Genomic DNA, 17,345 nt, shown 5'->3' with positions numbered 1-17,345 from the left:
GTAACCTGCCAGACAAGAGATAAACAATGAAAGGAGAAAAACAACATTCAATTTTCTGTCTTAGACCGCCTTTTCTGTGATGTAGGTATGATGTATCTGAGGGGTGGTCTTAGGTTACACCCCTTCTGTGATGTATGTATGATATTTCTGGGGGTGGTCTTGATCTACAGGGTGGCAATTTCAAAAGTCTTTATAAGCCTTTGCACACCATTTTTCTGGGTTCTCCTCCTTTCCTGCGTGTGAGGGGAGCACCCTGTTGCAACAAATCAATAAAGATCAAGCTTACTAGCTGCTTTGCTTCTCAATATTCTCTGGTTGGCCTCTGTTATTCTCTCCTACCAATAGGGAACCTATATAAGGACTCTGTATGGGCTCTTAGATACCCCATAAGGGAAAAGGGCAATTTTTGTTTACAACATTACAAAGGCTGGGTGCCTCCCCCTCTCTCTGCCTAGCGGTGGCAAGAACCTAGGGGGGTCCCAGGCACTCACCCAGGGCCTGTGTTCCTTTTGTTACGGAAATTACGGAGGGGCACATCTTTAAATGTTACAAATATTATGCCTGAATGTATCCTTTCAACTTGACAGCTCAGGGAAGTTAACTAGCTTTAAAAATAATATAAAATCAACTCCTTTGCTGGTTTCCTCCGTTCCAAAGCTATTTCCCCCTTGAAAGGGACTCCAGGAAGTTCCCAGAGGTGACAACTGCTGAGCTGACTGTTGGCCAAGGAAAGCCTAATCCCATCACCAAATTTGCCAAGGGGCCAGACATGCAAAGGAAGTTCTATTGTACTTTGGGTGCTGGGACTTCAGAGGTGTTTGCCTATGCTAATCTTATACCTGAGTCTTGCCCTGCCATAATAATTTGTAATAAAATTTATGCCCCGCCCATATGGCTGGGTTCCCCCAGCCACTCTGGGCGGCTTCCAACAAAACACTAAAATACAATAATCTATTAAACATTAAAAGCTTCCCTAAACAGGGCTGCCTTTAGATGTCTTCTAAAAGTCTGGTAGTTATTTTTCTCTTTGACATCTGGTGGGAGGGCGTTCCCCAGGGCGGGTGCCACTACCGAGAAGGCCCTCTGCCTGGTTCCCTGTAACTTGGCTTCTCGCAGCAAGGGAACCGCCAGAAGGCCCTCGACGCTGGACCTCAGTGTCCAGGCAGAACGATGGGGGTGGAGACGCTCCTTCAGGTATACTGGACAGAGGCCATGTCTGCTTATGCTAATCTTGTACCAAGGACTTGTCTGGACATGTTCGCCAAGGTTAAACTAGTGTAACCCCTGTCTACCCCTCCCCGTTTGTGACATGTTAGTGATGTAGCAATGATGCAGCAATGATGCTGTACGAACTATATTCTGGGATATGGTGGGAAGTTTTAAAAGTCTTTGTCACCCCATCCTCGGGGTTCAAAATTCCTCTTTGAACCTGTTGCGCAATAAACTTTGGTCTACAGCTATGTACTCTGGTTAGTGGCTAGACTCCTTCCTTTATTCCGCAGGGACCAGCAGGCTCTGCCTGAGGAGCTGGGTGACTGAGCAGCCTTGCTCCTAGATTTTTCCGTAACACTTTGGAGAATTGAGACGCGGCAGAGACTGTTGTAGCTTTAAGCAATAGGGTTTATTCACCTGTTTGCACCTTCAATCTACATGGAGGGAGTCCAGATCTTGCAGCATGGTCATTTCAAGAGGGTAGCAGTATGTCCTGCTTGTGTGGTTCTCCTCCACTGTTGGAAACTGGATGCTGGGACACAAAAGCCTTCTTTCCTTATCAGGCGTGAGCTGACCCAAAGACAGGGGAAGGGGCTCAAAGCAGGACCCTCTCTAGCACACGCTTTTGGTACACATACCTGTAGTAACAATAAAAGTAAAATTTCAATAAAAGAAATCATATGGGCAGCTATTTATGTATATATTATATTTAGTTTTTTCTTTAAAAAAAGGTTAGGGGTACTCTCATTTTGACTCAAGAAAACCACCATTTTATAGTTCGAATGGGGAAAAATAAATACAGTAAATGGATAAAAGGCCGCCATCGGGGATAGCAACGGAACTGATGATTCACTGTGCTAGAGAAGAAACTAATTTTTATTTTTGTAGTTTCTGCTCTTGTTAGATTCACAAAATGTTTAGCGGTATGCGTCCCCCTGCGTCCCCCCAGAAAAAAGCACCAATTATGTCATATATTATAATAATATCTGCCCATATAATTTTACTTTGATTGTTATTATATTGTACCTTTGCCATTTATTTATTTCATAAAGTTTATACACCACTTATTGCTTAAAAAAAGAAAAACCCTCCTTTTTGCTGCTGGCAATTTCAGCTGCACAACCAGAAACGACAGTGAGGAAGAAAGCAAAAGAGTGAGAGAGAGGGAAAGAAAAAGAGTTTTGCGCCTAGAATTTATAGAATCAGAACGGTAGGGACACCTGCGGTCATCTAGCCCAACCCTCAGCAATGCGGGAATGGCGCGCCTCTGTATAGGCGCGTGTGTCCTTAGCGCCACCTTGCGGCCGAAAGCGCAGGTTCGATTTCCTGGAGGCGGGGTGAGGTGGAGTGGGAAGAGTTGGGCAGCGTCATCATGCTGCGACGGCTGAAGAAGAGAACTGGAGGCGGGGTGGGCGGGGGAAGCGTTGGGCGACGTCAGCACGCCGCGACGGCTGAAGAAGAGACCGGAAGAGGCAAGCGGCGAAGAAGCAGCCGGACGGCGCGGGCTCCTCCACAGTCGACATGGGGGGAGGCGACCTGGTAAGGACCGGGGGGGGGGAGAAGAGCGGGGGGGGAGGACACTGGGGGTAGTTCTTCCCCCCAAAAAAGCTGTGAGCTGTTGACAAGGAAGGGTGGTGTGGGAAGTTCGAGCCCCAGTGGAAGCACTGAAGTGTTGTGGGGTTTTGTGTTGATTTTTCAGGGGCCGGACTGGATGACCCCCGGGTGTCCCTTCCGACTCTACAGTTCTGAGTCTATGATGCAAAGCACCTGCGAAGGCCCTAGAGGCCAACGCTCAGATACGGGGGGGGGACGGGGACGGACGGATCAGCTTTGAAAGGGAAGTGGGGTGTTACTGTAAGACGCTAGGCGTTCACAGTGGGTCACAGATCACCTGCTTTTGTCTTGTGTGTACTGTAGTTATCTAAATCTTTTCATGTTGTAAGTTGCCTTTATTATTACAGTGGCACCTCGGGTTACAGACGCTTCAGGTTACAGACTCCGCTATCCCAGAAATAGTACCTCGGGTTAAGAACTTTGCTTTAGGAGGAGAACAGAAATCATGCAGCAGCGGCAGCAGCAGGAGGCTCCATTAGCTAAAGTGGTGCTTCAGGTTAAGAACAGTTTCAGGTTAAGATTGAACCTCCAGAACGAATTAAGTTCTTAACCTGAGGTACCACTGTACTTTAATGTATTTTATTTATGATTTTCAATTTTATAGATTTCAGTAATTTTATATTCATTTTAACATATCATAACTTGACTTGATGCCAGAGTGGTGCATGCTCTAGTTATCTCCCGCTTGGACTACTGCAATGCGCTCTACGTGGGGCTACCTTTGAAGGTGACCCGGAAACTGCAACTAATCCAGAATGTGGCAGCTAGACTGGTGACTGGGAGTGGCCGCTGAGACATTATAACATCGGTCCTGAAAGACCTACATTGGCTCCCAGTACATTTCCGAGCACAATTCAAAGTGTTGGTGCTGACCTTTAAAGCCTTTAAAGGCCTCGGCCCAGTATACCTTAAAGAGTGTCTCCACCCCCATTGTTCAGCCCGGACACTGAGGTCCAGCTCCCAGGGCCTTCTGGCGGTTCCCTCATTGCAAGAAGTGAGGTTGCAGGGAACCAGGCAGAGGGCCTTCTCGGTAGTGGTGCCTGCCCTGTGGAATGCCCTCCCATCAGATGTCAAGGAAATAAACAAGTATCTGACTTTTAGAAGACACCTGAAGGCAGCCCTATTTAGGGAAGTGTTTAATGGTTGATGTTTTATCATGTTTGTAATATTCTGTTGGGAGCTGCCCAGAGTGGCTGGGGAAACCCAGCCGGATGGGCGGGTTATAAATAATAAATTATTAATATTATTACACCCCCCTTTTTCTGCGGTTCCTTAAATTTATTTTTAATATCTTCTGCATATCCAAATTAACTCATTTACTTAAAAACTATATTTACTCATTTATGCAAATTTACTCATCTTCTTTAAATATATACACATAAAACTGCAGGTTATTTCAATAATCCTGCCAACGTTCTTTTTACAGTTTATTTGTAAATATTCAATAAACCATTTCCATTCTTTTACAAAAAGTTTGTTATCTTGATTTCTTATTTTCCTGATAAGTTCCACCATTTCTGCGTATTCCATAAGTTTTTGTATGCATTCTTCTTTTGCTGGGACTTTTCCTTCTTTCCATTTTTGGGCAAGTAACATTCTTGCTATTGTAAGTTGCCTTGAAGCATGTTTCTAACAATGGAAAGGTGACATAAAAACAAACCAATGGTGGTGGTCTGCCTTGCTTTTAGAATTGCCCAGGTTAGAATAATAGGATCTCAGAATTGTAGAGTTGGAAGGTACTACGAGGGTCATCTAGTCCAACCCCATGCAAGGCTGGAATCTTTTGCCCAATTCTGGCAATAACCCATGACCCTGAGGTGAAGAGTCTCCTGCTGTACCAACTGAGCTATGCCAGATTACTTGTGGTTATTATATATTTATTAATACTACGCCCCTGCCTTTTCCCTGACAGGAGTCAAAGCAGCTTATAGATAAAAATAACTGCTAAAAGAGAAAGCAATCATTAAAGCACAATTGAATATTGATGGAATTAAAACTCTTGTTTTAATTTTATCAATACAGTGGTACCTCAGGTTAAGTACTTAATTCGTTCCGGAGCTCCGTTCTTAACCTGAAACTGTACTTAACCTGAAGCACCACTTTAGCTAATGGGGCCTCCCGCTGCTGCTGCGCCACCGGAGCACGATTTCTGTTCTCACCCTTAAGCAAAGTTCTTAACCTGAAGCACTATTTCTGGGTTAGTGGAGTGTGTAACCTGAAGCGTATGTAACCTGAAGTGTATGTAACCTGAGGTACCACTGTATTCAGTTGCTTAAATTTGTGTGTGTGTGTGTGTGTGTGTGTGTGTGTGTGTGTGTGTAAGCCCTGGCAGCTCCAGCGAGGGCTGGGAATGTCTCCTGTTGGGAACCCTAGAGACCAGCTGCCAGTCAGTGTAAGTAAGTAAGTAAGTAAGTAAGTAAGTAAGTAAGTAAGTAAGTAAGTAAGTAAGTATAAATAAATAAGAAAGATGATGATGATGATGATGATGCAGTGGTACCTCGGGTTAAGAACTTAATTTGTTCCGGAGGTCCGTTCTTAACCTAAAACTGTTCTTAACCTGAAGCGCCACTTTAGCTAATGGGGCCTCCCGCTGCCGCCGCGCCACCACCACGTGATTTGTGTTCTCATCCTGAAGCAAAGTTCTTAACTTGAAGCACTATTCATGGGTTAGCAGAGTCTGTAACCTGAAGCATATGTAACCCGAGGTACCACTGTAATAATAAATTTATTACTTATTCCTTGCCCATCTGGCCAAGCCTCCCCAGTCACTTTGGGCAGCTCCCAACAGAATACAGTCGTACCTCTGGTTACAGAAGCTTCAGGTTACAGACTCTGCTAACCTCAGGTTAAGAACTTTGCATCAGGATGAGAACAGAAGTCATGCAGCAGCGGTGCGGCGGCAGCTGGAGGCCCCATTAGCTAAAGTGGTGCTTCAGGTTAAGAACAGTTTCAGGTTAAGAATGGACCTCCGGAACGAATTAAGTACTTAACCCGAGGTACCACTGTATTAAAAACAATAGCAAGGGTTATTCCTGCTACTCATGAATCGGGAAAAATATTCGCTTCAATGCTTTCTTTCCCCTTACTGATCCTGGCAGCGTTTGCTGTTTTGGTACACCATTTGCAAGGGAAACCTTATCACCTGTTGTGTACCTCAATTCAAGGGGCTCATTCCTGTTTGCAGAACCTCAAGAAAAGCTGGCATCCACAAACCTTGCGCAATGTGGAGAAAGTTTGGAAGGCAGAACAGAAGCATGAAGCCGAACGGAAGAAAATCGAGGAGCTGCAGCGGGAGTTACATGAAGAACGAGCGCGGGAGGAAATGCAGCGCTATGCGGAGGACGTGGGGGCCGTCAAGTATGTTGGGGAGGATTTCCTTGGCCGACTGGCATATTTAGGGCTTAAACTGAGCAGATGCTTAGCATTTCTTCTCCAAGCAGCTATACTGGTAACCAAAACGCCATAGAAATATGAATCAGTTAGTAGAAACAGCCTCATAGGATGACGGTTTCTCAGGTTCTTTGGGGAAAACTTGGAGTGAAATTATATTTGTTCAGGGTCAGAAACTCAGATATATATAAGCCAGGCACCTTTCCCCCCCGTGAGGCTTAATATTTCTATTCATTTCATTTCATTTCCATACTGCTTTATATTTTAAAGAAAAAATCTCAAAGTGGTTTACAACACATTGAAACATCATATAAAGCAATCCAGAATAAACAAATTCAAGCCTCAAGGAAAATATTTCAGATCCCTCTCTATTATTATTTTTTTATTTTTTCAGATGATCTTTATTGAATTTTAGTTACATACTGTACATACACATACATTATATTTCACATTTGTTCTTGCTCTCCCGAGCTGACTTCCCTCCTTCTTCTGGCTTTTTAGTGTCCTCTTTGACTTTTCGCATTGTCTTTGTCAGATCCCTCTCTAAGTGACATTTTGCTTTCCCCATATCTGTTTACCCACTTAACTTATATAGCAGCCCCATAACAGAAATATTCTAGGAAGCCAGTGTAGTGTGGTGGTTAGAGTGTTGGACCAGTAGAAGAAGAAGAGTTTGGATTTGATATCCCGCTTTATCACTACCCTAAGGAATCTCAAAGCGGCTAACATTCTCCTTTCCCTTCTTCCCCCACAACAAACACTCTGTGAGGTGAGTGGGGCTGAGAGACTTCAGAGAAGTGTGACTAGCCCAAGGTCACCCAGCAGCTGCATGTGGAGGAGCAGGGGAGTGAACCCAGTTCACCAGGTTATGAGTCTACTGTTCTTAACCACTACACCACACAGGAAGATTGGGGTTCAAATCCCTACTCAGTCATGAAGCTGACTGGGTGACCTTGGGCCAGTCCCAGCCTCTTAACCTACCTCACAAGGTCGTTTTAGGGATTAACTGAGGGGGGGGGTGGACCATGTAATCCTTTGAGAAAAAGGTGGGATATAAATGCATTAAATAAGCTCTTCCGCATGCCTGCTTAAGAAAACTGGAGGGGCCAGCCAGATGGAAATGTCTGTTACCAGCCTGACATACAGAGATCTCCATGTAGTTGCAACAGTGCTATTTTTCTAGAAAAAGAGGTGCCAGAACTCACCAAGTTCGCCTTCCTTGTTCTCTTAGAATGGCAATGACGCCCACCTGAGAGGTGACAGAACTTGAGTTCCGCTGAATCCCAGCTGAAAAAAATAGCAATTGTACCAGTGCCAGTAGCAAATTGCACCTGGTGCCTGGCTAATTTCTAACACTAATCCGTAAACAAACCCCTGTGTTGCAAGCTGAACAATAGAACACAACACAGTGGCCAAGAACAATAGCACTAAACACTATTTATAGACTAATACAAATGATCAGAAATTACAACCAAAGTCTCTAAATCTTCTTCACCAGTCGCGGTAGAATAATTCAAAAGTTTGATATATACATAATCTGTCACCAAATATCGCCGGAACAGAGTTTCCGGATAACCAATCCGTTTCCTTCAATGCTTCATCAGCCAATCTTGATCAATGCTTCTTCAGCCAGACTTGTAAGAATTAATATGAGAAGGATGCAGTTAAATTTCTTAACAAGCCAATCTTACATGTAAGCAAATATCAATGCTGTAGAAAATATACTCTGGATCAGTGCTCATATGATAATGTAGCCACTGAACTTCTGAATTCTGGCAATATTTGGTGACAGATTATGTATATCTCGAACTATTGAATTATTCTACCACGACTGGTGAGGAAGATTTAGAGACTTTGGTTGTAATTTCTGATCATTTGTATTAGTCTATAAATAGTGTTTAGTGCCATTGTTATTGGCCATCGTGTTGTGTTACATTGTTCAGTAATTTCTAACACTGACTTGTGTATATATGTGTGCCTGTGTCTTTATTTCTGTTTCTAACTTGCGCTATTTCTAAACAAAGCACAGGCACAAAAAAGTATTTTAGAAAGTTTAAAATTACCCCCAGATCTGTTTCACCTTCCGTCGGCTACTCAATCGTTTCCTTGGTCAACTCTTCCTTATAGCAGTTTGAGAAATGCTTCTGTTGTAGAGGAGACATCTTTTGCTTTCTCTCAGCTCCCACCCACTTGGTCTGAAAAATATGTTTAATGTCCTTTTCCGCCAATGAATTAGGAAAAAAGATGAGAAGTTGGAGTGGATGTACCAAGGACCAGGAGGCATGGTGAACAGAGATGAATACCTTATGGGCCGCCCAGTTGACAAATATGTCTTTGAGACCATGGAGGACAAGGAAACAGGCTGTTCTTCTGAGACCGGTCTTCTGCCAGGCTCCATCTTTGCCCCTGCAGGTGCCAACTCTGCTTTGGATATGGCCAGCAAGATCCGAGAAGACCCGCTGTTCATGATAAGGTAGCAAAAATCTTTAGCTTTATATGGAACCAATTGGTGCTCTTAAGTTTTGTAAAGTACAGGGGAGTCAAGGCCTATTTAGTGTGACTATGCAGTGGGAGGACGACGACATTGTTTTCATTAGCGTCACCAGTTCCCCACTTTAATATGTATTTATTTAAAGTGGGTTTTTTTACCTTGCTAAAAAGACTCCCAAAAGTAGTTTTAAAAGACCAGTACAGTGGTACCTCGGGTTACATACGCTTCAGGTTACAGACTCCGCTAACCCAGAAATAGTGCTTCAGGTTAAGAACTTTGCTTCAGGATAAGAACAGAAATCGTGCTCTGGCGGCACGGCGGCAGCAGGAGGCCCCATTAGCTAAAGTGGTGCTTCAAGTTAAGAACAGTTTCAGGTTAAGTACGGACCTCCAGAACGAAATAAGTACTTAACCTGAGGTACCACTGTAGTAGCTGTGGTCTAAACCACAGAGCCTAGGGCTTGCTGATCAGAAGGTTGGTGGTTCAAATCCCCGTAATGGGGTGAGCTGCTCCTGCCAACCTAGCAGTTTGAAAGCACGTCAAAGTGCAAGTAGATAAATAAGTACCGCTGTGGTGAGAAGGTAAACGATGTTTCCGTGCGCTGCTCTGGTTCGCCAGAAGCGGCTTAGTCATGCTGGCCACCATGACCCGGAAGCTGTACGCCGGCTCCCTCGGCCAATAAAGTGAGATGAGCGCCACAACCCCAGAGTCGTCTGTGACTGGACCTAATGGTCAGGGGTCCCTTTACCTTTCTAGTAAGACAAAGATGTAAGAAAAATGTAAAGCTGAGACGTTACGTTACATCGCAGAAACTTGCAGTGATGCGAACCCTGAAGTTAGGTTTCATTGCAATGTTGGGATAACAGTGCTGTGCATGGGGAAATCTCGTCATAACCTTGAAATCTCTCTTCACCCCCCACCCCTGGTTTTTAATGTTGTTATTTAGGAAGAGGGAGGAAGAGAAGAAGCGTGAAGTTCTGAACAACCCTGTAAAAATGAAGAAGATCAAAGAACTGGTATGTTATGGCTGCGATCCTATGTACCCTTAGCTAATATTCTATGGGACGTGCATAGAATTGTGCTATTGTCTGTAAAAAATCCTTATAGCAAGGATTAACATTTAAAATGTTCTCTTGTCTTTGGGGTGGGAGGAAATAGCATTTTAATTCCAAGGCTTGAAATGTTTGGGAGTGAAGGCGTGGACCCTGGCATTATATTGATGCTGATTTAATTGGCATTATATTGGTTCTGATATAAATGTATTGAGGATAAATGTAACCATCATCTTTTAATCGTGTGCTCACAACCAAAGTGGTTTAAAGACTGGTACAGGGAAGGGTGACTTTCCACCCCGCCCCCTTTCCAGTGCTTGATTACGGTTGGAGCAGCAATTTTCACCCATATATTATCAAGAGATAATTATTCCAACTTAATCTAATACAGAATAGGACAAAGAGAGGTGGTGGGAAGAAGTCTTTGTCCTCGCACTCCTTCACGGGGTAGAACTGCGTTATAAATCACTGTGTCGTTTGATACGGAGCTGGCACCTTTCTCCTTCCCCCACCCCCAGTTGCAAAGCAGTTTGGAGAAGAAGAAGAAAAAGAAGAAGAAAGATAAGAAGAAAAAGCACAAGAAACACAAGCATCACAGCCCCAGCAGCAGCGAAGACGAACAGGCGAAAGCCAAGTACGTTTATACGCAGTGCGACCTTGTTCAGCACTCTTTTCCTGTTCTTAATTAGCAATGTATTTTCCACTCTCAATTGGGTTGGCCTTATGATATAGGGCTCTGTCACTCCTTTTGATGTTGATAAAGGGGCCTAAGGAGAAAGTGCTTTGCCCACAACTGCAGAGACAGGACTTGAAGCTACTCTGTCCGTGAAGCAGCAGTGGATATTCAGTAATAATAATAATATAATAATAATTTATTATTTATACCCCACCCATCTGGCTGGGCCTCCCCAACCACTCTGGGCGGCTTCCATAGAAACCAAAAATACACTAAAATATCACACGTTAAAAACTTCCCTGAACAGGGCTGCCTTAAGATGTCTTCTGAATGTCAGGTAGTTGTTTATCGCTTTGACATCTCGTGGGAGGGCGTTCCACAGGGCAGGCGCCACTACCGAGAAGGCCCTCTGCCTGGTTCCCTGTAGCTTTGCTTCTCGCAATGAGGGAACCGCCAGAAGGCCCTCGGAGCTGGACCTCAGCGTCTGGGCAGAACGATGGGGTTGGAGACGCTCTTTCAGGTATACTGGACCGAGGCCGTTTAGGGCTTTAAAGGTCAGCACCAACACTTTGAATTGTGCTCGGAAACGTACTGGGAGCCAATGTAGGTCTTTCAAGACCGGTGTTATATGGTCTCGGCGGCCGCCCCCAGTCACCAGTCTAGCTGCTGCATTCTGGATTAGTTGTAGTTTCCGAGTCACCTTCAAAGGTAGCCCCACATAGAGCGCATTGCAGTAGTCCAAGCGGGAGATAACCAGAGCATGCACCACTCTGGCGAGACAGTCCGCAGGCAGATAGGGTCTCAGCCTACGTACCAGATGGAGCTGGTAAACAGCTGCCCTGGACACAGATTTGAGTCCAAAATGACTCCCAGGCTGCACACCTGGTCCTTCAGGGGCACTGTTACCCCATTCAGGACCAGGGAGTCCTCCACACTTGCCCACCTCCTGTCCCCCCAAAACAGTACTTCTGTCTTGTCAGGATTCAACCTCAATCTGTTAGCCGCCATCCATCCTCCAACCGCCTCCAGACACTCACACAGGACCTTCACCACCTTCACTGGTTCTGATTTAAAGGAGAGGTAGAGCTGGGGGTCATCTGCATACTGATGAACACCCAGCCCAAACCAATGCAGATTCAGTATCTGCTAAAGCGAGGACAGGCAGAACAGTTTCCTTTCTCCCTTCAGAAATGTCCTTGTGGGGGGCAGAGTCTTCTCCTTTTCAAGCCTACGCACTTGTACATCTTTCTCCTGCCTCAGGCAATTCGTTGGCTCCCCATGGAGATCCTGCTCTGCACCTTCCTTCTGCCAGGCTTGCCTTGTTTTCCTTCCCCTTGTCTATCTGTTAGCCTGGGTTCCTTGACAAGGCTTGGTGTCTACACATTAGGCATTCAGAATTAGGTGCCATGAAATATCTGAAGATGCAGGTGGCGCTGTGGGTTAAACCACAGAGCCTAGGACTTGCCGATCAGAAGGTCAGTGGTTCGAATCCCTGCAACGGAGTGAGCTCCCGTTGCTCGGTCCCTGCTCCTGCCAACCTAGCAGTTCGAAAGCACATCAAAGTGCAGGTAGATAAATAGGTACCACTATGGCGGGAAGGTAAACGGTGTTTCCGTGTGCTGCTCTGGTTTGCCAAAAGTGGCTTAGTCATGCTGACCACGTGACCCGGAAGCTGTACGCCGGCTCCCTCGGCCAATAAAGCGAGATGAGCACTGCAACCCCAGAGTCGGCCACAACTGGACCTAATGGTCAGGGGTCCCTTTACCTTTACCTTTAATATCTGAAGGCTCCGTAGCTATTAGACCACCTGGAGAGGTTCAGTAATAACCAGGCTGACAAAGAGGCTGGCATAAATGTTGCTTTTGTCTTTTGCTTTAGGTCACGGGAGAAAACGGACCGCTTTTCCTCGGAGCCCCTTCACCCCAAAATACCCGGGTATGGCTTGCAGGTACGCCCAAGCTGTCTACCCTTAAGACTTCCCCCCTGGGGTAGCATTTACAGTGAGCAGAATGGAAGGGGTGAAGACCACGGCTGGCAAGCATGGTTGCCTCCATCACCAGTCACACCTTTCTCCCATTTCAGATCCAAAACGCCGGCCGCGAAAGCACATCTGGCCACAAGGTCCAACAGAATTCTGGGTCGAAGAGCCGTGGCCTGTCACCAGAGAGGACGTCTGGCAAGAAGAGCGCTTACGAGGCGGAGCTGAGCAGCCGCAGGAGGTCAAGGTCGCCTAGGCACAATAAACAGTAAGCAAGGAGATGGGGGCAGCTGTTGCTGGGTGCCTGTTGATAGTGCTATGGAAGCCAGTCTATTTCTGGCTTAGAATCATTTGCTTGTGGTGGAGTGTCGTTAGAAAGCAGAATGGCATCTGAGTGTACTTGAAGGGAGATAATACCATCTTCAGCATGTGTCTGACCCACCCTGTGTTCATCACCCGAGACCCTTCTTTGTGTGTCCCCTCCGCAAGAGGTCCAGAGAGTGGCAGCAGAAGAAGGGGCCATTTTTGCAATGGCTCCCTGTTTGTGAAATGCTCTCCCCAGGGAGGCTTGCCAGGCGCCTTCATTATATATCTTTAGGTGCCAGACAGAAAAAGTTTATTACCACTTCTCTGGCTGATTAACATTCTGTGGCCCTTTTGTGGGAGGGGGGATATTGGTTTGTTCAATTTTTTTTATTATGTATTTTGTGTTCTCATTTTGTATTTTTATCTTGTGACCTGCCCTGTAATCTTCAGATGAAGGGTGCTGTACAAATTCAATCAATAATAATAATAATAACAGTAATAGTACAGTGGTACCTCTGGATGCTAATGAGATCCGTTCCGGAGCCCCGTTCGCATCCTGAAGCGAACACAACCCGCGTCTCTGCATGCGCAGGTCGCAATTTGCCGCTTCCACACATGCACGTGACGTCATTTTGACCGTCTGTGCATGCGTGAGCTGCAAAACCTGGAAGTAACGCGCTCCGTTACTTCCAGGTTGCCGCGGAGTGCAACCCGGAAATACTCATCCCGAAGCTACTTCAACCCAAGGTATGACTGTACATGATGGGGAAGGGGCAGGAGAATGGAATAGGTCCAAGACTCATTGGGACCAAATGGTTATTTTCGTGGCGGATATAAAAAAAGGATCTTCCTGAATTGCAGCCACAACATCAAGGAACAGAAGGCAAAAAGGAGTCCTTCGCCGAAGCAAGAAGTCTATAGAAGACCACAGACCTCAAGGTATGTTTAAGTGGGTACAGAGCCAGGGGGTGCATTGTGAAGAAAGGGAAAGAGCTCTAGAAGGCTGCATCCTTCATGCAGGAGGCTTCAAAATGGATTGGCAAAGCAAGGCGACGATATTCAAAGTCCCGCACTTGGTGTTTAATTCAAGTCCACCTTCCTGGATGTTGAAGGCCAGAAAGCTGCTCTTAGGTGCTTTTTTTTAGGTTTTAGACTTCAGTTCTGTGCCCTGGGTGGTCCAATGTACTTAGTAGACCTGGTTAAAACCAGAAGGATCCTGATGTGGGTGTGAAATCTAGATCCCTTAATGCCCATGTGCCATGCTCTGCCCTCGCTTCCTTTTCATTTCCGGGCAAATTCAAGATTGCCCATGTGCTCTAAATGAGCTTGACATACTGCAAGTAGCCAGAGGCAGTTTGCTGCAACTAAGAGAAATCCATTTGCTCGGAGTTCCCCAGTTAGGCAGGGATTTGATTTGAACCCAGGTCTTTTCATTTACCTTATTTGTATGACCGCCTATCAACCCATGTTCTCACTGGCTCACCAAAAAAAGACCAAACAGTGTTCAGATCCGATAACATGGATCAAAGTTACAACATTCTGCTGCTGTTCTAGCACTGGAGGCTGGGGGGACTGAAACTGCATTTGACCTGCTTTAGGAGAAAACTCTCCGCAGAAGAGCTGGAGAGAAAACGTCGAGAAATGATGGACAATGCCAAGTGGCGGGAAGAGGAGAGAGCGAAGAACGTGAACAGACACAGAAAAGAAGAGGAGCGAGAGCTCACACGGGATAAACTTGACAACGGCAATGGGAAGTTCATACAGTGAGTTTCCTCCCTTCCTCTGAAACTTGGGGGGGGGGGGGAAGCTATAGCTGAGCATGTGCTTTGGGTTCAGTCCCTGGCATCTCAAGTTAAAAGGATTGAGTGATGGGAGACCTTAGAGAACCACTGCGAAAAAGATTAGACATCAGTGGGCTACATGGATGCAGGCTGGCGCTGTGGTCTAAAGCAGTGTTCCCCAACCTTGGGCCTCCAGCTGTTTTTGGACTACAACTCCCATCATCCCTCGCTAGCAAGACCAGTGGTCAAGGATGATGGGAATTGTAGTCCAAAAACAGCTGGAGGCCCAAGGTTGGGGAACACTGGTCTAAAGCACTGAGCCTCTTGGGCTTGCCGATCAGAAGGTCGGCGGTTCAAATCCCCGTGATGGGCTGAGCTCCTGTTGCTGTTTCTCAGCTCCTGCCAAACTTACAGTTTGAAAGCACACCAGTGCAAGTAGATAAATAGGTATCGCTGCGGCGGGAAGGTAAATGGTGTTTCCGTGCACTCTGGTTTCCGTCATGGTGTTCTGTTGTGCCAGAAGCGGTTTAGCTGTGCTGGCCACATGACCTGGAAAGCTAGCTGTGGACAAATGCCAGCTCCCTTGGCCTGAAAGCAAGATGAGCGCTGAAACCCTATACAGTAGTCGCCTTTGACTGAACTTAACTGTCCAGGGGTCCTTTACCTTACCTTTTTTTTTTTTACATGGACCAGTGGTCTGATTTAAACACCTTCACGCCTTCCTATAAAATTTCAGTTCCAAAACTAAAGTAAGGGTTTTACGTGGCTCAGGAAGTATACCTAATAATAATAATTTTTATTTATACCCCGCCCTCCCCAGCCAAGGCCGGGCTGAGGGTGGCTAACAAGCAATAATAAAAACAAGTTGAATGAATACAACTTAAAAACAAGATTAAAATACAACAATTAAAATATTGAAACATTAAAATATTAGAATGCAGCATCATCACAGGAGGAGAAAGGAAAAAGAAAAAAGAAAGAGAGGGAGGGAATCAAATTGACTCCAAGCCAAAGGCCAGGCGGAACAACTCTGTCTTACAGGCCCTGTGGAAAGAAATCAGATCCTGCAGGGCCCTGGTCTCATGAGGCAGAGCGTTCCACCAGGCCGGAGCCAGAGTTGAAAAGGCCCTGGCTCTGGTTGAAGCTAATCTAACTTCCTTAGGTCCCAGGACCACTAGGGTGTTGCTATTTATGGACCTTGAGGCTCTCCGTGGGGCATGCATATGCAGTTGGTATGTGATTTAAGAAAAGGCCTTGCCTCTTGTGAGCCCATTTCCACCTCTTTCCTTCCTGCCTAAAATTCCTTTTGGTGGGAAACACACTTGGGGTACAAGGCAGGAGGCTGCTTTTTCCAACTCATCTCATTTCTTTCTCTCTCGATTTTCCTGCAGCCACATAAAGCTTGAGAGTGCGTCAACTTCTTCCCTTGAAGACAGGGTCAAGAGGAACATTCACTCCATCCAAAGGACAGCGGCAGCCCTGGAAAAAAACTTCATGCAGAGATGAGACTTGCTTCTGTCTTCCTTCACCGGACCACTGGACCAGATAGGGAAGCCTTCGTATAAACTCCACAGCTCAGGCCAGCTGTCCTCTCACTGTGTGAGAGGGCTTATACCTGGGTATTATGAGGAAGACGTTATCTTTGATGCTTTGCTATAAGGGCCGTTTTTTCCAAACTAGGATGTCGTAAAGGCCTGTTGGGTCCCAACTTTTGGAAGAGTTTGATGTACTCCTGGCAAGGCTTTTGGATGGTTGGCCCTGGCTTGAAGCTCCATAGAGCTATAACATTTAGGCTAGAGGGTATCAGCTAGAGGAGATTTGCATCCACAGTGAATGGAACAGAAAGAAAGAAGAGGTGGTCCTTTCGCTTCTGATTATGTCCTCGCTTCTTATAAGGAGCACAGCTGCCAGAACCACGTGTATTTTATTGGCTGATCATAATTCCTTTTCAGTTTCTTAAATAACTTGATATTATTGAGCATTTGACCCATTCAAATTGGCTTATGTTTCTGTTTGGTTGAGTTATTCTCCCCCACCCTCAAGACTGGTGTTCTATCCAGTCCATTTTTAAAACAACTTTTAAATAAGATTTTGAGCTGGGTACCGTAGAGACAGGGGTGCCTTTCATAAAACGAGGCTTTATTTTACTTAAAGCGTTTTAATGGAGACAGATGCACTTTCTGAAGTGGTCAAGCTTAGCTTACTGAAGAATAGACAAAAAGTAACACCTGACCTAATGGGACAGCCGTCTTTGTGTAGTCTGTGATGTGTAAATGCTGATCTTTGTATACAATCCAGCTGGAATAATAGATATAGTTTCTCTTAAGCAGCTGTTTTAACGTTTTTGTGGTGATTTATCTTAATAAGCAGTTCGCATTCGCAGGTCATTTGAAATATTGTTGTGTTTCATGTGGAACTGGAGAAGAATGTGCGGTGATTGTAGGGCTGGGAGAAGCACACAAATCCCCATTTTGTAGCAACTGGCTTTGGAAACAGGCCCTTTTAGAGTGAAAAGAGGGCTGTCAAGTATGTTCCCAAAACACAGTGACCATCCTCACCCACAAGGCTTTTAAAACACTCCTGGGATGGGTACAAAGAGCTATATGAGAGGATGAAGGAGAAGCCTCTCTGTGCCCTGCAGCCAGCGCCTCTACTCAAGGCACAGTTTAGAAGAAAGACTAATAATAATAATAATAATAATAATAAATTTTGTTTATATCCCGCCCTCCCCAGCCGAAGCCGGGCTCAGGGCGGCTAACAACAATCAAATAATCAAACAATCAAATAAACCAACATTCTAAAAATATTTCATTATAAAAATTAATTAAAATCAAGTTGATGGCAA

The 17,345-nt window shown here is 45.4% G+C and overlaps 1 protein-coding gene across 1 annotated transcript; it reads left to right on the top strand.

Moving 5' to 3' along the window:
• The first annotated feature begins 2,656 nt into the window (after positions 1–2,656).
• CWC25 (CWC25 spliceosome associated protein homolog) lies at positions 2,657–16,826 on the top strand. Its single transcript, XM_053361795.1, has 10 exons — positions 2,657–2,751; positions 6,011–6,183; positions 8,453–8,689; positions 9,654–9,723; positions 10,278–10,393; positions 12,314–12,383; positions 12,518–12,681; positions 13,581–13,658; positions 14,318–14,482; positions 15,892–16,826. The coding sequence occupies exons 1-10, from the start codon at positions 2,734–2,736 to the stop codon at positions 16,004–16,006; spliced, it is 1,206 nt and encodes a 401-aa protein (XP_053217770.1). The 5' UTR covers positions 2,657–2,733; the 3' UTR covers positions 16,007–16,826.
• Positions 16,827–17,345: the final 519 nt, after the last annotated feature.

This window comes from Podarcis raffonei, chromosome 13 (genome assembly GCF_027172205.1).
Source record: "Podarcis raffonei isolate rPodRaf1 chromosome 13, rPodRaf1.pri, whole genome shotgun sequence".
NCBI classification, from domain to species: Eukaryota; Metazoa; Chordata; class Lepidosauria; order Squamata; family Lacertidae; genus Podarcis; species Podarcis raffonei.
This window is presented reverse-complemented; position numbering and strand designations above follow the sequence as displayed.

Coding starts and splice junctions, on each gene's coding strand:
- CWC25 (XM_053361795.1), top strand. Junction 12,384..12,517: donor TACCCGGGTATGGCTTGCAG/GTACGCCCAAGC, acceptor CTCCCATTTCAG/ATCCAAAACGCCGGCCGCGA. Junction 12,682..13,580: donor TCGCCTAGGCACAATAAACA/GTAAGCAAGGAG, acceptor CCTGAATTGCAG/CCACAACATCAAGGAACAGA.